General features: G+C 52.1%; 1 protein-coding gene and 1 long non-coding RNA gene across 4 annotated transcripts in view; one reads left to right on the top strand and one right to left on the bottom strand.

Moving 5' to 3' along the window:
• Positions 1-247: 247 nt before the first annotated feature.
• Positions 248-11,593, bottom strand: LOC128075601 (uncharacterized). Of its 3 annotated transcripts, none has more exons than XR_008203914.1 (4): positions 11,434-11,593; positions 8,478-8,585; positions 884-3,391; positions 248-739 (listed from the first exon to the last, which is right to left on the bottom strand). It is a non-coding gene; the product is annotated as an uncharacterized LOC128075601 (long non-coding RNA). The 3 variants fall into 3 exon arrangements; XR_008203913.1 differs by lacking the exon at positions 11,434-11,593 and adding an exon at positions 8,914-11,168; XR_008203912.1 differs by lacking the exon at positions 11,434-11,593 and having other exon boundaries at positions 8,478-11,166.
• PLEKHO2 (pleckstrin homology domain containing O2) overlaps positions 11,241-20,718 on the top strand; it is a 26,955-nt gene continuing 17,477 nt past the window's right edge. Inside the window, exons 1-2 of the mRNA XM_052672487.1 lie at positions 11,241-11,425; positions 14,831-14,983. Coding sequence (XP_052528447.1) covers positions 11,417-11,425; positions 14,831-14,983 — 162 coding nt within the window. The 5' untranslated portion in view covers positions 11,241-11,416. The remainder of the gene's footprint in view (positions 11,426-14,830; positions 14,984-20,718) is intronic.

The raw sequence follows: 20,718 nt of genomic DNA, 5'->3' as shown, positions 1-20,718 counted from the left end.
GAACGGCCCTGCCCGGAGGTAGAGAGGGGAGAAGAAGGATGGGGACGGAGCGGGGGGTGAGGCGCGCCTGCGGGCATCGCTCCCGCACCCACTGGGTCCCACTGCATCGTCTGGCACTGAGCGCCGGGAGTCCTTTCTGTACCCCGCCTTGCATCCCACTTCTGCAGTCCCGCAGCCCCCTGCACCCTCATTACATCTCCGGACATCTCCCCCATACACCCTCTATGCCCCCCTGCACCCTCTAAGTGCCTCCAGCACACTCCCAGCACCTTCTCCTAAGCAGCCCACACCCCTGTCCATATCCCCTGCATGTCTTCAGGCAGCCCTCCCTGCACCTCCTCAATAACCCCTGGCACTCCCATCTGTATTTCCCTGCATCCCACTAGGCATCTCCTCTGTATTCCCCCTACATCCCACTGGGCATCGTTATCCCCCTGCATCCCTCTTGCATCACCCCAGGTACCCATCCCTCACCCTCCCCACATCACCCAGATACCCCACTACACATCTCTGCATCCCCTCCACAGCCCACTGTAGCATCCCACGTGCACCACCCTGCCCAGCCCTGTAACCCTGGACACCCCCCTGCACCCCCAGACCCTACTTAGGGGATATCAGAAGCTCATGACGTGTCAGCAAACAGGTTTGTTACGGGACAGGCAGCAGAATCTCCTCTTCCCTGTATCCAGCATCCAGCTGACCCACTGGGTCGTGGTGAACTTGACCTTGGTGTGCAAACCTGATAAAAGACAGCAGGGCCACAGTGAACTTCAGCTGCTCACATGCAGCCATGCTCCAAACCAGCTGGGATATCTTTGGGACATGAGCACAGCTGTCACCCAGAGGTCACCCCGCAGCCACCCCCACTGGCCCTCCCCATTACCCTGTGATGATGAGTGGGAAACGTGGAGTTGGGTTTCCCATGGGAAGGCATCAGAAACTCAGCACGGAGATGAATCCAAGAGGAACCCATGGGGAGCCCAGATCCTCCCATAGGGTCTGACCCCTGTGAGTGGCACATCCCTTGGGAGCAGCAGAGGAGACAATGAGAAGTTGAGAAATGGGGATCTGGGGAGCAGAGCACTGGTGATGGACCCCTCGAGGGGAAGGAAAAACAACTGGTGTTGCCCATGAAGGTGGCATTGCTGAGAAACACTTTTCAGCTAAAAATATGTCAGAGCACATTAACGGCTGCTCTGGTTAAGTGGGGAAGGATGGTCTCCATTAGCACCAGGAGGTGGGAAATCCACTGCTCATCCCCCACCTGTTTTATGCGCTTTGCCTCGAGATTCCCCTCTAATTAAGAGCTCACTGAGCAGAGGAGAGGTGGGAACAGGGCACAAAACCACCCCAAAGCTGCAGCAACGGGGCTGCTCACAAGTTGGGTGCCCACTGTGCATCACAGTGGTTCCAAAACCCAGCACGCTGCTCCTGCCCATTTCCTTTCCAAACAAGAAAAAAAAAGAAAGAAAGAAAAGAAAAAAGCTCATCAGAGAATGAGGGAAAAGCCTTTGGAGCACTGCGAACATCGATCGGAGGGGAGGAAGGCAGTGTTCCGCTCTCGGTGCCAGTAGGGAGGTGCCGTCTGCTGGCTGACCCCGCAGTGCCGTGAAGCAGACTTTGTCCCCACCGCGGTGCAGCGGGGCACAGCCTGGCTCGGCGCTCACTCTTTTTTCCTGGGCTGATTTCAAAACCAGAGAGCTGCAGCGCGATCCAGCCGGGCGCGGAGATTACAGCAGGAATCAGGTTAAACCCCGGTTATGGGATGCGTGCCGGGGTACGGCGGTGGCACGGCACAGCCCCAGCTGCTTGCGAGTGGCCGTTAAGTCATGCCGTGCACTTGGAAATAGCTCTTTCTGTAGCTTGCAGGTTTAACCAAATGAGTGAAAATTGTGCTGGTGTAATTAAAGCAGTGCGGTTTGTGATCCGTCTGTGCGCTGGAGTTATTCTGCAGATGGAAAATCCGTGGACGGCTGCAGCCTCGCATCCTGCGTGGTTCCAGTTTCCATTGCTGTGAGGGTGCCTGTGGACACCGCCTTCCTCCTGGGCTGGGCTGCTCCCAGGTGTTCTGCTTTCATCCCAAAAATGCTGCATGGAAATGAGCTGAGTGCAACAGTCAGAAATGAAGATCCGCAGCACCGTGGCCAACGGGTCATTTTTTCACTTTGGGAAAATCCCGAGTGGATTTCCAGAGATCTGTGCTTGATGGAGACATGCTGCACCTGCTGGTTGGAGCCTGGATGAGAAATGAGGAAGAATCAGAGCAAAAAGGCTCTGGGAGAGGGCTGCCATTGGGGCTGGAAGAGCCCAGCTTAGAACAAGGAGGGCCACGTGGATGGGCTTTGCCATGCAGCAGCTCTCCCAGCCATCAGAAACTGAAGGCAGCAGCACAGGAGATTTAAACTGGAGATTAGAGAGGCAGCAGGGAGATGGGAGCTCGTGCCAGAGCTGCAGTGAGAACAGCATCCACGGTCTGGATTTCTGCAATCTCGGAGTGATCTGCAGCATTTTCTATCATTGCTCTCCAGAAAGATTAAATCTTGATTGTCAGGAAGCAGTGCGGCGGGTGAGAAGATTTCCCAGACCAGTCAAAATGTCATCCTGGTAAAAATGCCGGTAATAAAAGATGAAAGGAGAGGGCCCACTGTGGGCTCAAGCCTGTAAAGATGGCCAGAAGATGGATCTGGAAGTTTAGAAACAATTTTAAGCACGGTGCGAATGGTCGCTGCAGGGACAGAAGGGCTCAGCACAGATATCCACGGTGGGGGGAAGAACTGGTAAATTAATAAAAATCAGCGGCGCGCCCAGTGTTGAATTAAAAGAAGAGAATTAAAGCCAATGTTTTCACAGGTCTCAAAGGGCTCTGTTGGTGCCTAAGAAATGTGGGCAATGAAGAAGATGCCCAGTGGGGTTGGTGGGATGCTCAGCCCCAGCTGGGACCAGGCACTGTTCCTTGTGCCAAAAGCAAGCTTGAAATAACCTGAGACAAAGCCAACCCCACCCACTGGAATAGCAGGTCTGACAGAGCTGGGCTATGCAGGCACTGGGCAGGGGCCGCACCGTGGCTGAGCAAAGGATATTTCAGGTCCCCCTGGCCGGAGCCATGCATCTGTCACTGTCATTGTGGCTCTCCCCAGGGCTAAAATTGGGCTAAAGCTGGGACTCCGAGTGCTACCCGTGTGTCCATGGGGATGTGAGTCACCAGCAGGGACGTCCGCCTGCTTGTGCTGCGGCTTCTGCAAAGCAAATGCAGCTCCTCTGCTCTGTCTCCAAAGTGGATGATGTCCACAAGGATCCACCGTGACCAGCACTGCTGTGTTTTCACACCTGAAACCTTTTGGCAAAGGTTTTTGAGCACTGGGAGCATGAAAGTGCGGGGCGAGAGATGAGCCTGAGGGGGAGAGATGCAAAGATCAAAACAACAGCGATTTCAAAATAAAATCTGACAGCCAAGGGAAAACACAGCTTGTCCCTGCCGAGACTATCATTTATGGCAATTAAAAAAAAATTGGCATGGCAATAAGGAGAACAGCGTGGTATTTCCTGACAAGGGCGTAGGGAGCATCCTTGGAAAGTCTTCCCTGCACAGCGTGCTGGCTGCTTCCAGAAAAACAAAGGTTGCTGTGACCCACCTGTCCCTGAAAAGCAGCTATTTGGGGCTGTAATATGGCTCTTGTTTCAGCTAGGCCAAGGAGAACAAAAGTCACTGGCTGAATATGGCAGAGCTATTGGCAGCTTTTCCCGGCTCTGAGGTTTGGGTATTTGCCTGCAGCTCTGTAATTGCTGTGAAACTCTTTAAAGAAAAAAACAACAAAAAAACCCCAACACTGTAGAGCTGGGCTGCAGCAGCCCATATGAGATGAAGGAGAGCTGGTCACACGTATCCCCATGTCCCCACACCTCCCAGGAAGCCAGGGCTGGGACGCACTTGGGGCTCACCCAGGGCGTATCTGAGGGTTTCAGTGGCGTAACAGGGATTGCCAAAGCCCAACCTCTGGGAGCGATTACCTTTCGCACAGTACTTCAAGGGGGAGCATGGAAAGCAAACAGAAACCCACAGTTTTCTTCACCTGATGCTGCCTATCCCTCCTCAGAGCCGCAGCCAGGCGTTGTTTGTGTGATGAGACCCGCACTGCCGCCAGACATGCCATGATGCTGAAGAGAAGCAGCTCCACCTAGACAAGCACTGCTGCTAATGCAGAGCCCACATGTGCTGCTGCACTGCCAGCTCACCCACCAACCACCCATCATCAATAAATGACCATCAGTCATTGACCATCGCTCACCGACTACCAAATATTGAGCACCAACAGCTGACCATCGACCGCTAACCACTGACCATCGTCCACGGATCATTAACCATTGACCAGCAATCACTGACCATCAGCCACTGACTGTTGCACACCGACAATTGATCATCAACCACTGAGCACTGATCACTGGCCGCTGACTGTCAACTATTGACACTGGCTATTGACCATGGACCATTGCCCCATCCAGCTGGGCACCAGCCTTGGCACCACCCAGTTCAAATTGCAGCCGGGTTTCAAGCTGCATCGAGGTTCTAAATCCTGGAGCCAGTTGGAGTCTTGTTACCAAGTTTTCCTTTCACTGAAGCAAAACAACACCTTCAAAACCCCCAATGTTCATTTTCTTTCCCAAAGAGGGTAGCAGCCTTAAGCAGTTGCCACTTGCAAAGTCATTCTGAGAGCAATGGGAGGGAAAATCCTGTAGGAAACAAAACTGAACTTCAGTAAGACAGTCCGAGGTGAGAAAAGACCCTCTGTGAGCTCTGAAATTGGTCAATTACAGTGATGTAAGGCAAAGCGGGGCTTTGTGGAGCCCTGGACATGTCTGGATTAGCCCCATAGAAGTTTGTTTCAGCAGCTGGTGGTAACTGTGGGTTTCCCTGCAGGAGACAGCAGAGAGACGTTCACCTGTGCTCATTTTGAGAGCTGCTCATTAGTCCTCATCAAAGATAATTACGCTTCAAATCAGAATCAGATATCCGGCAGAATTTTGAACAACCATGACAAAGTGGGTCCCCATTTGTTTACCCAGGGGGAGAAGGGGTTCCTGGCTGCTGGGATGCTGGCACCTGGAGGAGTTTCTGCCCACCCTGCTTCCCCCTCCCTGCGAAAGTACTTTGTTGGTTGTTTTTTTTTTCAGGAGAAAATGCACCCAACATGGAAACAAGAGCATGGCAATACTTTTTGGTGAGGAAATGGGCAGGAAATGAGGGGAAATGGGCAACGAGCTGCATGGGGAGGGCAGCTTCTCCCCAGCTCCACCTCGGCAGGTCGCTGCTGCTGTGCGCTGCCTTCCCAGATATTACTCTAATGCTTTCTTTCAGCCTGCAGATAAATGGGCCTCTTCAGAAGGCATTAAGCCCTCTCTGTTCCAACATTTTCTTTAAGAGAGCAGAGGAAAAGTTCGGATTACGCTGAGCTTCTGAATTCAGCTTTTATGGGTGAGCTGTGAGGGGTTTCCTTCCAAGACAAAATAGGGCCAGTGTGCTTTTTTCTCCTTTCCTTCTGAACGATGACGGAGGCCGTGCTGCCCCTTCACCTCCTGCATTTTCCTCCCCTCCTGTGGTTCCCTGTGGGCTGCGTGGCACCACCAATGTGATGCTTAAGGGGAGGATCAGTGCTGCAATTGTGCAGTGCCAGAGAACCCCGCACCACAGGCAGGTCCAACTCTTGTTGAGACAATGATTTGTGTTCCAATTTTGAAATTCCTGGGTGGGATCTTTCCCTGGCTCCGGAGCAGCAGCTGTGAGCATTGAATCACAGCAGAAATAGGGAGAAGCATCTAGTGGGAGCAGCACTGGGTGGGAGCAGCAAAGTGAGACCCAGAGACTGCTGGACTGAGGAAATGGCAATGTAATAATGGTGCAGGGGAGGTGGAACTGGAGGAAGGACAAAAATGAGCCAAATTTGGGAAGAATTATGTTGAAGGAGAACATAATGAGAAGACCTCAGAAGGCTGGTTGAAGCCACCTCCTCCCAGCCTAAATTACCCAGTGATTCAGCCACTGGGGATGGTGCAAGCCCAGCGAGTTCCACGTGGGCGAGCAGGGTTGGTCACCGCTCACCTCTTCCCAGACAAGGGACGGGTGACAGCGGGTGACACGGCGTCAGCGGGGACAACCTGAGGGAGGTGGCTCATGGCGGCTCTCAACCACAGGGACGCATTGGCTGCAGAGCCCCAGGGCTGCATGGGGGCAATTAGTGGAAGATAAATTAAAAGACACTGTCTGCAGCTCTTGGGAGTCCCTGATTGGCAATCTGCTGGAGGGGAGCAGAGCTGAAGGCTTGTCCTGGCTTTGTGCTCTGCCCTAAGCATCCACAGTGGGGCTTGTTGAGCCTGGGTGGGCAGGAGGAGACGGTGCTCTGTGGGCTCTGAGACACAGGGGGTCCTTGGGATGCATCCCTGAGGTCCTTGGGGATGTGTCCGTGGAGACTCTGGGTTTGCATCCGTGGGATCTTTGGGATGTGTCCATGGGAAATGCAGCAGATGGGGTCCCCGACCTGAGATGTGCAGATGCATCCTGGAGAGGTGCACAGGTATGTCCAGTCCTGTCGCTGGGACAATCTCAACATGCAGAACTTGCGGCATTGCCCCTTGTCCCCAGCCGGGCTCACAGTTCTGGAGAGGGGACATCCCGGCTGAGGGATGGGTACAAAGAAACAAACAGCCCTAAGGATCCGCAGCCCCGCGGTGGGGACCGAACCCCGTCATGTCCCCAGATCCCATCAGATTACCGCTTGGGCGCCATCCCGAGACCGTGCAGCCGCAGCTCCGCGCAGTCGGGGTCGGTGTTACACCGGGCGGGCGCTAGGGGGGGATGGCGGCACGCAGAGCGACCGCGGGCTGCGAGCAGCAGGAGGATGAGGAAGAGGAGGAAGGCCGAATCAGGCTCCAGGTGCAAGCAGGGGATGAGGGCAGGAATGGGGACTATCTTCTGCGTATTGAGCACATCCCAGCTCCCCACCCAGGAGCAAAAAGAGGAGCATACTTTTACCCTACAATATAGCCAAAACTGCAGATCCCAAACTGGGGTTTGCCGGGGGTGGCAGAACCCCACTATTGCCCACTGTGCAGTGAAGGCAGCGGGTCGGCCACCAGATCCCACCCTGGCACTGAGACTGCCATCAACATGAGCACTGCACAGCCAATGAGTTCCACACTGATCACCAACATTAATTATATTTTGCAATTTCAGACAAAAAGCATTGCCCACTGGGATTCCATGTGGCTCCTTCCATGCCACAGCATATTCCCCCCCATGTGGCTGCAGAGCCCGGCAGGACAAGCCATCCCTGCAGCAATTCAACTGACTGAGAGACTCCTGATCTCACCACCATCAAGAACATCATTTTGGGAACCATCAGCACTTCAGCTGCACCCTGTGCACCCACCCCTGTACACATTCACTGCACGGCTACGTGAGAGCCCCAGCTCAGGCACAGAGGATGAGCCCTACAGCACCCCATATGAGGGAGTTTACTTTCCAGCTCTGAACGTAAATTCTCTAATCATTTGATCCCAACCTGCTCCCCCAGTTGTCATCATACATTGCCTCCATTGTACCCCCAGTGCTTGGCTGCCCTGGGCTGGTTCCTGCAGGATGCACAAGGAACTGCACTCAGCCACCCCTCCACCAAATTCCCAGATGTCCCTTTCCCATCCCAGTGCACTGACTGCACAACCCTGGCAGCATCTGTGGAGGATTAGAGCCTCCCTAATTTCCAGTCTCCATTTATTCCTGTCCAGCTCCAATCCCATTTGTTCTGGTGCCAACATTGTCTCCCGGCGCACACAGCTCGTCTCCCTTCCTGGTGCTGTGCCTTGAAGTATTAATAGCGGGCAGCTCCCTGCCCTGCCTTTGTTCCCCCCGCACATGGCAGAGAAGGATGTGGCTTTTCAGAAGAGGCTCAGGGACAAGAAGGCCCATTCAGCAAATCCTCATGCTCAGTGGCACTGCCATGATGAAATATCCCCAAAAACGGCACCGGGAGCTGCTTCCTATCAGACCCAAGCAGAAAATGAGCTTTTTGCCTCTCCTGCAAACTGTTCCTTCCCACTCTTCCCAGAAGGATGATATTTTTGAAGCTTGCAGGAAACGAGGTTTTGGCAATGCCTGAGAAGCGATGGGAGGGGTGGGTGGGTGGGGGCTCCCTGGATGCTTGGCGTGACTGGAGTGGTCTGAAGCTGGGAGCTGTGGGCTGGGGTTAAGCTCTGGCATGCTGGGAAGGGCAGGGGAAAGGGGTGACGACAAGATCTCCAAACTAAGATGAGCATCAAGGAGCAGCTCTGGGACTCCTGCACCCCAGGTTGGGATGCCGATGTCAGCAGCTCGCTTGGTGCACATATAGCCATATTCAGGTGGTTGCTTCGTTTTGTTTTTCTCCCCTTTTTTTAAAGCACAAAATCACTCCAAATCGCATCGCCCATTTCCCCAGATCCACACTCACAGTAGAAGTGGTAGCTCAGAGCCTCCAGCGGTGTCAGTGCCTTCATATGGGGACACAGGGCAGCAGCAGGCAGCCCCTGGCAGGAGTCTCAACCACAGCATTCCCAACCTGGATTTAAACACATGGCCTCCATCACACTCCTTCATAAGCTAACTTAAGGCATCCCCAACTCTACCCCAGCAAGTGATGGCCTTTCCGTGATTTTGGGTTTGCTTTGTTCCCACTGCAAACACCTGCAGGCTGAAACCCCCAACACCCAGGGGCATTTCCAAGTGTAGCAGGGAACCATAGAATCATTGAGGTCAGAAAAGATCTCTAAGATCATCAGGTCTAACCATACACCCATTGCCACCATGCCCACTGACCATGTGTTCCCACGCCACCTGCTGCAGCCTTTGCTGCTGCCAAACCCAGTGTGGGGGCTCCTGCTGCTCACCATGCCCAGGTGTTCCCAGGCTGCCTGCTCCTCCCAGTCCAATTACAACACCCAGCCTCTGCTCCAGGTGGTCTTTAGCCAGATGCTGACGAAGGAGGCTGTTCAGTGCCCTGAAGAAGTGCTATTACCATTGGGTGCAGAGGGAAATCAAAGCATGTGACTTGCCAAGGTGTCTAGGTGCTGCGGGCTGGGGATGGGTGGCAGTGTCACAGCTCTCCCGTTGGCCACAGAGATGGGTCACAGACCCCGCTGCCAGCACCACATAGGGCTTAGAGCAAAGGGCTGCCTCACCAGCTGAGGTCCTCGTTGCACGCCTCACCAGCACCAGCTGCTTGGTGTCACCCCCAGCAGCATCGCCCCACTTTTACCAGTGACCACGCACCGGGGTGGGCAGCGCTTCCCTGCTGCAAACCCAGCCATGATGCCCGTCCCCAACCTGCCAGCAAGCCGCTGCATTTGTGCAATTGTGTTCTCACTCTGCAAACACCTTCCCTTAATTACTTTCATTCAACAACAGGTCCTCCCGGAGCTGCTGCTCCCTGCGGATGGGGACTGCCCTCGCAGCAGCTGATAAACCCCAATGATACGGCCCTGGCGTCGCGGCTCCCCAGCAGCCGCGTGTCCTCGCATGCACGGTGACTGCATGCTAAAAACATTCTGCACTTTTTCACCGATTAAAATTTTCCAGGAGAGAGTCAGAACCGCAGCCCACACCCTATCGGCTGGGCCAGAGGTTTCCCCTCACTCTCCGCAGCCCTGCCAGGAAAATCAAGAATACAGAAAAGCATTTCTGCTGGTTTGGGTCATTTTGAAAGTTTGGCTGCAGCATCATTTGTTTAACAATAACTCATTCTGTGCTGCTCCCAGAACTTTGGGCCCAGCCTCGCAGGGATGAAACGGATGGATGCTCACAGCTGCATGCCAGGCCCCACGCCTGCCCCGAATCAGAATCTTCTGTGCCCAATTTTGCTACCAGCGGTGGCAGAAGGAGCACTGAGGCTGTAGACGGTGTTTACCCAGCAAAGGGATCACACTGGTGAGACTGGAGCGTCTGCCAAAGCCACAGCCAAGCTGATAAGGAAGAGATGCAATCAGGTGTTTCTTCTCATTACCACTAATTGCTGTTTGCATGCTCTCAGGAGCTCTGTCCTAGACTGGACCCTGTGCAAGTGGAGCAAGCAGAGATACCTGTGAAAAAGTGCATTTAACCTGGAGGTATCAGTGCTTTTCTTCTCCTTTCCTTCTCACCCTGCCGAGAACAATGGAGGCAAGGTTTGCAGAGGGAGGTAATATCTTTTTTTAGCCCAACTGAAATAATTAGGAGAAAAACAGGCAGGCTGCAGGGTACATGAGCCCTTCAGCAGGACTGAAATAGAAGCAGAAGTCTGCAGAGCTGAATACCAACAGAGAACAATAGCTGGAGCGTGACTAGTAGTGTTAACCAGTTCTGCCACCAAGGACCACTTTCCAGCTGTTTTCCTTGGGCACTGCCAAAATCCATCATTCTGATGGTGCTGCCAGGAGCCAGCACCACTCCAAGGAACGGTGCCAGCCCACAGAGCCCCAGGATGTGCACCAGGGCTTTGAGAAGCTCAGGGCCCAGATGGTGCCTGACTGGGCATCATTCTGCACCCTGCATCCCATCCTGCTGCTCCCCAGGCACTGTTGCCCTAACCTGCACCCTGCCTGACCCTCATGAGTCACCACTTCCAGGAGTCCCATCCCTCCATGGGGGTGTCACCTGAATGCTGGGGATGCCAGCCTGACCCTGGGGGCTGTGGCTGACCCTCAGGGACCTGTTAGACACCACAGTTCTTTGCCCCAGACCAGGGGCTCCAGGTTCACATCCCACCACTGGGTACTCTGTCTCCACCCCTATGGTCCACGTCCCACTTCCATGGCACATTTCCCACCTTGCAGAACTTGTCCCACCTCCACGGTCCATGTCCCATCCTCCAGATCCTGTCCTACCCCTAGGGTGTATGTCCCATTCTCTAGACCCTGTCCCATCTCTCTCGTCCGTGTACCACTCTCTAGACCTTGTCCCATCCCTACGGCCCGTACAACATTCTGCAGACCCTGCCCCATCTCACGCACCCTTTCCCTTGAGCCCTGGCACTCCATGCGACCCCAGAACCACGTCCCAGCTCCCTGACCGACCCCGGTCCCTCCATCCCGACGTCTCCCACCCTACTCTCGCCGCGGGCGCGGCCTCACGGAGCTGCGGAGCCGGGGCTGGGCCAGGCGGGGGCCGGGCCAGGCGAGGCGGCGGCGGGGCCGGGGCCGGAGGAGGGGGATCCCCGCCTCCCTGGGGCCGCGCTCGCAGCTCCGGAGCTGCCGGAAACCCGGCGTTGCCGCTCGGCCGGTGCTGCTGCTCCTCGGCGTGAAGTTGGTGCGGAGGCAGAGCACGGCCCGGCCCGGCATGTCCCCCCGCCCGGCTGCGGGACGCCGGCGGCGGCGGAGCCCCTGAACGGGCGGCGAGGAGCGGCGGCCGGTCCCGACCATGGAGCAAGTGAGTACCGGGACGCGTTAGAGGCTCAGCCCCAGGGAGGGGCGTCGCGACCGGTCCCATGTCGGGAGGTCCCTCTGCTGCTATCGCAGCATCCCCAGCCCCGCGACTTGTGCAACTTGCTGCTGAGTTGGGGTGCTGCGGGAGGGCGAGCGGAGCGGGGCCGCTCCCGGTGGCTGCGTCCCGCAGCGTGCTGTGCTTCCAACGGGCGCGAGCTGGGTGCTGGCCGAGTGCCTGGCAGCGGCCGTCCTTCTCCTCCTCCTTCTCCTCCTCCTTCTCTTTTGGGGAAGGCTGTCGTGCTTCTGCACGTGGAGCTTTTCGCGGCCCCCTGATGCCACAGATTTGTTGGCAAGTTTAGCAGGTCCTCTCCTCCACGCGTCTGCTCACCCGATTATTCCTTTTTCCCTTCCACCCGACGAGGTTTTGCTGCTGATGCACGAGGAAGGTGCGGCAGGACAGGCTGCGGGCTCCGGGACATGCAACACTGGGAGCTTGGCTTGCTCTCCCCGTGCTTAACTCCCCAAATGTTGTGGTGATAATAAGGGCTTCTTCCAAAAGGGCCACGACAGCGGGGAGACCAAAAGGCAGCCCAGCGTGGTAGGGACTGAAAGTTGTCATTATCCGCCGGCATCCATGAAATTAATCTGTAGCACAAAAGTGCTTCCAGCTGGCGGCTGCACGCAGCGGGCGCTGCCGGGTTGGGGGCTGCGTGCCCTTCGTTGGCCACAAATGAGTCCTCCTGGCAGTGGGCAACGGTGCAACTTCCAGGGTCTCACATCCATGTGTGCGGTGTCTGGTATTGCTCCTGCATCATGCAGATGTGAAGTGCCAGCAACGTGTCAGGAGTGAACGTGGAGGGGTAGGAAACAAGCTGAGGTATGGGAACGCAACTGGGGATGCATCTGGAGATGCATCCGTGCTGCAGGATGGGATGGACCAGTTGCACCACTTGCTTGCCAAGTAAAATGCTCCTGTGCAGTGTGTGCAACTTGTGAAAGCACCGCCGCAGTCCGACTGTTGGCTTCTGCTGTTGTCAGAAGACACAGAAAGTATGTGGTTTTGTGGGGCCCTAAACTCGGGGGGAGGAAGGCAGAAATAACTGCCTAATTGTTAAATTAAAAGCCACTCCACGTCTTTAATTTGACATCTCTGCTGAGCTGCAAAACATGAAGGTAAAGGAGAGTCCAACTCGTGCTGCACTTTTAATGCCACCATGCTGTAAATCGCACCAATGACTTGTACCGGCTGTGGGACCAGCGCCGCTGGCTCAGGCAGTGACAGAATAACTCAGTTCTTCCCTTGGTTATGCTGGCTCTCTTGGCTGATGTCAGTGGGTTTATTCTGATGGATTTACACCAGCATCAGGCACAAATCCAGCCCGGGAACATCTTGGAATGGCTATCTTAGTATTTCTTGCCTCCAGCAGAAGGAATACCCGCAGAAAGCTGAATTAACAACAACAAATCATCTCTTTGTGCTGCCCTCCAATTTTAGTCATGGAATCACAGGCAGCGAGCATGGAGCAGACACTGAGTCCTGCTTCCAGCGCTCTGCCCTGGCAAACCTCCCCTTGCTGACAGATCGAGGGGCTGCACAAGCCAGAGGCATGGGATGCCAGCACCATGGGAAGCGCCGCGTGGTTGGGAGAGCATCCCATGCATGTGTCCTGCTTGTGTGTGGATCGAAGCGTCACTCCTGCTACAAACAGAGGGGGTGAGCAGCCAGGCTTTAGGCACAGATGGGGACGATTTGGCCCAGAAGTGGAAATCCCGATGGGGTGGAGAAAAGAGATTGTCCCAAGATATCAGGGAGCTGGTGAATGCCATGAGATCACAGGAGTGCAAGCATGAGAATTCCCTCCAATCAAAGCGGTGATGAGGATGGGTTGCTTTTTCAGCAGTAGATGTGAAGTGCTGCAACTTTACAGTGAGTCATTTTATTGTAAAACCATGGAGGAGAGGGTTTTCACACCGCAGAGTAAAGAGGCCACGGATAGGCTGATTTGCTGTGTGTTTTCTGGCAGCCATTTTGCCATTGAGAGAAAAAATAAAAATTGATCTGCAGAGCAGAAAACTCCAACCCATTTGGGAGTAGCAGGAAGACAGGCGAGGAATCACTCTTGGTGCAGCTACATCCAAGCAGAACTGCTAGGTGTGAGGTCAAAGCCCGTGCCCAGTTACCCAAGCATGACATCAAAAGGGATGATGCACCAACAGGTCTGTATTGGTGCAGCCGTTGATGTTTGCTGAAGGAACAAATCGCAACTGACTGCAACTTCCTGGCAACCTAAAAAAGTAGAGCTTAAAAAAACCACAGTGCTCCTCATTTCCCGGAAAAGTTGTTGGTGTGCTGCCATCCTGTTGCAGGGCCTGTCAAACACAGCACAGCACCATGAAACAGCTTCATTCTGCAAAGTGCACTGGGGCTGCTGGCCATTTCTGTGTGATTTACCTTTACCTGAGGAAGTCTGGCTGTGTTTCAGGCATTGAGCCTCTTCCTGATCTGGCTGGAGGCTGGAATAAACGTTTGCACACAGCAAATTTAATCTGTTTTGCTTCTCATTATGGGTGCAAGTTCTATCTTTAAGGAACAGCTCACCCAAATACTATCCAAGGGTGTGTTTGCTGGGAGTCTGGTTCATGAAAACAGATCTGTTAGTAAGGCTTTCCTCTGGATTTTTGGAACCTGTCTGTACTCACTTGCCCTATCTCCACTCCCTTCTGGCCACGGGAGTGCCTGGCTCTGACTCCTTGTGATGCACATGGGATTTCCTCATGGTAGGAAACATGATGTTTAAGCTACAGACGTTCTGATTTGTTGTTTTGATTTTTCCCTATCAGCAGCTGGCTAGAGCCATTTGAGGATGCTTGGGGCTCTGCCTTGGTCGTGCATCCTTTGGTTTGTGAAAATGCTGCTTAGTGCCATTACAGGCAACAACAGGTCCTGTGTCCTGGGAGAAAAGCCAAATCTGGGGTAACAGTGTGGTTCTGGGAAGGGCTCTGGAGGATTTGGGGTTGGCCTCCTCTTAAGGGTCACGAGTTCGGTGAGGTGTTTTTCTAAGGAGATTTGGCTCTGCTTGCTCCTGGGAAAGGCTTAGGGCAGCAGCCGTGCCGGATTCTGCATGCAGGGCAGCAGCAGCCTCAGGGTCCATGCCCACTCCCCAGCCCTGTTCCAGAGGTCTGGGCTGTGGGACAGGAGCTGCCTGAGCTCTCTTCCTCCCTGTAGAAGTGTTCTCTGGAAGATGCCAGTCTGGTGCCAGCCTTTCTCCCTGTGAGCTGCTGGGGAGGGACTGCACATGGTGGGTGCTGCGGTCTTTGCTCGGCAGGCTTTTCCAAGGCCTGTCATTAGATGGATGGAAGGTGCTCTCAAGGTAACTTCTCCCTTCTGCTTTGTTTGGTGGTCCTTCAGGATACAAAGGAGGAGGTTTCGGAGAAACCAAAGCCTGCTCCCAGTGCAGAGAAATTTGGCTGGATAAAGAAAAGCAGTGGAGGACTCCTGGGACTGTGGAAGGATCGCTACGTCCAGCTGCGGAAAACACAGCTCGTGGTCTTCGAGGATGAGGTATGCTCACAGCTTAACCCCCTTGGGCAGGATCAAGTCCTCGGTGACACAGCCCTTTGATTTTCACTCCTCTTTCCAGCCCGTTCCTTTCAGAAGGACTTCTGTAGATACTTTCAGGGAGGTTAAATGAAGAAGAGACAGCTGCTGCGTTTTAGAGAATATTATGTACCATAAATATTTCAGCCAGTAAATATTTTGACAGTAGCATTGTTAAAAAAAAAAAAAAGACAACGGGGGCAGGACATCCTGTGAGAAGGTGAACAGGGTAAGACTTGAGGCGGAAGCAGGATATGTGCTCGCAGTTTTTGGCATTTAAGGGCTAAAACTGCATTGTAGCAGCCTGACTGCCCACCTGCTGCTGGAGGGCACGACTGGCAGCCCTGCAGCTGTTGAGCCCTCCACAAGCAGCTGGAGCTGCTGGCTGCCAGGCTGTGCAGGGTCTTGTTTAGCCACGATGGGCACAGGATGAGGTTGTGAGTGCTTGATTTATCCTTAAATAAGGACACGGTTTGGGTTTGGCTCATCCCTTCCTGTTGGTTGAGCAAGCCAGAGCTAAGAGAGGGACTCTTGGGAGCCTTTTCCTGAACTTCCCTAGATAAGTTGAATGCCTTAAGTTCATGGCTTCATTTAGAGCTGTTTCTAATCCAATGAGGAATAAGAGCCAAGCCAAATCTGCTCTGTATCTTCATGCGAGAAGAATGAAAAGTGAAATATCTCTGAGTCTGCTGCTCTGTTGTTGGGCCGAAAGGGCTCTGTAAGAGTGAGATTGTCCTCAGAGGTCCCCAGAGGAATATATTAGTGGGCAGATCACATAAGCTCAGCCCGGAGGGGTCTGAGACAGGGGCAGCTGAGGCTAAGCCCTGCTGGTATGTGTGCTTCTGTGGCACCTGGCACGAGAGGACTGGGGCATTTGTGGGCATCAGAACGCTAGAAGACAAAAGCAGTCCAGTTTCTGTGCAGCATGTCAAGGGAACGGGAATGGGGAAACATGTCAGCAGTTGCACTGCTGTGATGGTTTCAGGAACAACAGGACTGACAAAAAAGTTTGGTTCTCTTTTCTAAAAACAGTATTGCCTAATATGGAAGATTTGTTATGAGCGCTTTGGGTTAAATTATATTACCTTCTGCTCTCCCCACATCCCAAGGCTTTCAGGAGGCGTTTGTTCTTGGTTTTGAAATGTCACGAAGAGTGCAAGAATACTGAAATGAGAAGTCAGGTCAGGTAACGAGGAGCTTGGAAGACAGGCAGAGTGGTGGGGCTGTGGAGACCTGCAGCTTCTCTGCAGAGATACAGCCTGTCCTGCAAACTGCTGGCTGTCTGCAGATCACATCCGAGTGCCCCAGACACCTGTTGACTCCAGCTGAAGCTACAGGAACAAACAGATTCAAATCTATAAACACGACATGGTGGGGTTTTTTTTTTTGTTTTTGTTTTTGTTTAAACAGCATGCCTTTAAAAACAAGATACATGGAGGTTCTTATTACCACAAGGGAAAAAAAAAGCTTTTAAAGTAAGATGAATTTTCACAGACATTCAGAAGAAGGAAAAATCCTGATCATTTAAAGAGTTATTTTACTATCTCAACGAGGAAAATGGCATTTGTAACAACCAGACATAATGTTTTCTGGTAGCCTGCGGATTGTGGTAACATCCTGTAATAAATTGCATCTGTAAGCTACAGTAGCTACAAGGCCCCATTATTGTAAATAAGGGATCATGTTAATATCCATAGGCTATTAAAACTAGCTTATAGTGAAGTCAAATATCTCAAGAGAGGAAATTGCTACAAAATTATCTGGTAGCACAATAGGATAGCATGTGACTGTGCAGACTGACAACAAGGAAACCGAAGGAAATGGCAATTTTCTGTACTCAGGAGGGGTCCTGTTACTGCAGAATTGTAGTTCATGTTTATTACTGTATTTATCTTCCAGTAGCGTGAGTTGGCAGTGCTGCTGTCTCTGTCTCACAACTGGGGAAGTTTTGGAGATGAGAAGTGACTTGCCCAATGTCAAAGGAGAGTCTGTGGCGCAGCACGCTCTGATGGCTTCTATTTCCTTATCTCAATCTGCATTTTTTGGCTCTTAAGAAGAGAGATTTTTAAATGGGATTATTCAGTACTTGCTGAACAGGAGGTTAACAGCCCTCAAAAAGCAAGGAGATAGAATATTGGCTAACAGAAATACAAGCTAAGTTAGACAAAAGTAGTTATGTGGGAGGGAGGCCAGCTTCCATGTCCGAGGGCAAGTGGAGAGTCTGCTCACTGAAACCCATCCGATTTCCACAAAACGAGCTGGTGACTTGGACATGCTGTCCTTTTATCAGTCCCTGGTGTGTTGGAGCCCTTCCTGCAGAGGTGTTAACATTGCCTTCAGCAGTTGTTCCATATGCAGGCACACTTGTTTATGCAATTGCACAGGGCTGGCAGCTGCACTTGTCTCTGAAGTTTGTATGTGCAGAGTAAAAGCAGAGAAGGCCAACAAAAGATGCTGGCAATAACATTTTAAGTACAGCCTAAGCGTAACACAAACACTGTATTTTAGCATCATCAATAGAAATCTCTTGGAATGTGCCTCTGACCTACCTTGGAAGCAAGTTCCCTATATTGCATCTGTTCATCTGTTTCAAAGCATAGCTACCTCCTGAAGGCAAATTGCAAATGGCCATTGTATTACTTGCAGCAGATGGTGGGTGAAAGCTGTGCATCTCTGTGCTGCAGGTTTCATCCAGCTGATGCAATGTATTCCTCGTTATCTGATGAGGCTCCATCCACAGGGCCCTGCAGGTGCACCCTGATGTGAACCTAGGACTCAGTTCAGAAGGATGTATGTACAAGGTACATATTACATACCCAAATGGGAGGAGAGATGCACCTATGCAAATACATACAGCTCTGTGACATTCAGATCCCAAGGAAATTACTGATGCATCTCAGTGACAGGCAATTGCACACAAGCCCACAAAGAACCAAGTAGGCAGGTCATTTTGTAGTGATGTTTCCTGTCTCTGCATATTCTTGCTGGAATAAAAACTAAGCCCACGGAAATGCACAGGGCATCTTCAGAACAGGCAGTCCTGTGCAAAGAGGCCAGATAAATCCATGCCATCACTCCACGGATCAGAGTGAGTCAGTCTTTTTGATTTTAACTTTTCTTTCCCCTCTTTTGATGATTTTTTCTTTTTTCTTTTTTCTTTTTTAAAGTGTGCCATATGACAGGGCAAAAATCTACTGAGCAAGATGGCTGCTAGGGAGCAGAGGTTCCACGAGGCCTTTGGCTTCCTGTGTGACCTCAGCAGTGCAACTGATGTCTGCACTTCTGCACTGGTAAAGTGGTAGCAGTGTATAACCAAATGTGATTTATCACTGCGCTTTGAGATCCTCAGATGGAAAAGAGGATTATTATTTCAAGCATTCCAGGCATTGTACAGAGAACGGAGGCTCACAGACCATTAGGATGTATTGGTGATGCAGTCTTTGCTGGAAATTTTATTTTCAGATAAGTAAAAATTTTACCAGTTCTATTTTCCCTTTTTATCAACACTTCATTCAGGAAATTCTAGCTTTGCCAAATATGATTCCTTGGTTAAGCATATGCATTAATATGTATGGGTATTTAGTAATGTTCTCCCTCAGGCGTTGAAATGCTTACAAACACACACATGTTTAAGTAGCAGTGTGTGCTCCACGAATAGCTAATGGTATTGTTTTTCTGCATTAAATCATGAGTGTAAGATTTTCTGTACCAGGATTTTAAGTGTCTTATTGATTGTCCCTTACAGCAACTACAAAAGCAATTTAAAAAGCAGGCACTAAAATCTATAGAGGGAAGAAGGCCTCAAGGGAACTCCCTGTTTCCTGGGCATGTCTGTAGCCATGGGAGAGGCGTGGAGATGGGCAGCAGATGCAGCCTTATAGGACACCCTGCAGGCCATGCTTTGCTGGGAGGAGAGACTACTGAGTGGGGATTTGGGCAGCTCAATCCAGCATTTGTGCCTTAGTGCAATAGAAAAGAATTGTTTTCACTTCCCTGGGATACAAGAGGCAAAATGCAGTAGGAGCTTGTGTCTGAGACCAGTTTGTAGGGGCAAGGCTCTGATGGAAACCTTGTCTCTGCCTGATGCTGAGCATCCTCCAGATCCCAGGAGGGTGGAGGGACCTGGAGACTGTTGGGAGGGTCAGGCCTTTTGGTCTTTATCTGAGTCATACAGAACAGAAATAAAAGATTTCTTTGTGCCCAGGTAGGCACACAGAGGGGCTGGCCACTTGCCAAGGGTAAAACAGAGACAAAAGTCCCATTTTGCCATTGCCTGAACTTCAGTCTTTTCCTTTACCTCATGCGTGGGGTTTTCTTTTTTCTCTGGCTGCTCTCTTCCCTGCCTTCCTTGAAAAGGATAACTTGAGAAGCTCCAGTCTCTGAGATGAAGGAGCAAAGTCAAGTCACTGCCCTTGGGAGGCAGGGCCCTGCATGTCCCTATCCTTTCTGCCTTTATTCCCTGAGTAGCCCATAATCCCAAAGCCTCCCAGGGGAAAAGGGGCAGCTGAAAGTCAAAAGACAGCACAGCAGAGCTGCTCAACCTGCAGTGTCCTCTTTGTCCTCCAGCTTCATCATAGCCCATGGCAGTCCATAGGATAAGGAGGATGGCTTGTGCAGGATCCGAGGGAAGTTTCCTGTCCAAGAGGCAGGCAGGAAGGCGTGGACAAGGGGGGTGGCACAGAACAACTGTGCTCTGCTGGAGGCAGAGCTGCTCTCCAAGGATGTGTAGGGTTGCCAGGGGACTCTGTCCAGATCTCTCATCAGTGTCCAGCCAAACCACCTACATTTACACCCCAAGCTCGGCAAACTTTCCCATAGGAGGTGGTGACCACAGCAGTCATGTGACAGCACTGAGATGTGGGTGGTCACCTACCCAAGGCCAGGATGAGATCACCGTCCCCTAAGCATGTATCACTGACCTCACCCTTCTCTCTGATTTGTTGGCTGCTGAGGGGTTATTATTTCCAGTTTTTGCAGTGACATTGCAAAACTAGGCAGCAGGAGCCTTTAAAGGGCTCGGTAATGTCAGCAGGATTTTATCTGTGAGGTTTTAGGTTTGGGCAGATTAATCTTCTCCTCCTAATATACCTCTTCCCAGTCCCCTGGTCACATTCACCTACTCAGTGTTAAACGAAATAAACAGTAATGCCATAACAATAATAAACCTAAATTAGATCCAGGCAGCCCTGTGTGGCTCAGAACTTGCTCTGCATTCTCGCATTGGCTCTGCTGTGCCCCCATTCCAGATCAGAGGTTTAAAAAAAACTGAATGCAGCTCGGGCTCTGCACAGTGACTTAAATGTCAAGTGGTAAGCGAAGGAAATTCCCCGCAGCCCACTTCCCTCTGAACTCTCCATTCCCTGCCTCCAGCCACGCAGTAACTTCCTGGCTACGACACATTTCCTCACCCCACACCCCCTTGCTGCTACAGAATTGCTAAATACAAACTCATACCACTACAAATATGAGCAGAGTCAGACCTGGGTACGGTCGTGGCTGGAGGTTTTAATTTAGGATGGTAACAGAGAGGTTCACGAGGCATGCTGACTGAAGCACTTTACTGGCAAGAACTGCTTGGCAATTCTCACTGCTTATTTATGTAATATGTTGCAAAAGGGAGTTTTGGTCTGTTCTGAGACATGAATAATATTATCTGCCTGGCGCTACACTGCAATTCCTATTAGGGATGGTGCTCTGCA

Source organism: Tympanuchus pallidicinctus, unplaced genomic scaffold, assembly GCF_026119805.1.
Source record: "Tympanuchus pallidicinctus isolate F22 unplaced genomic scaffold, pur_lepc_1.0 scaffold12, whole genome shotgun sequence".
Lineage (NCBI taxonomy): Eukaryota > Metazoa > Chordata > Aves > Galliformes > Phasianidae > Tympanuchus > Tympanuchus pallidicinctus.
The sequence above is the reverse complement of the archived record's forward strand: the minus strand, read 5'-3'. Positions and strand labels throughout refer to the sequence as shown.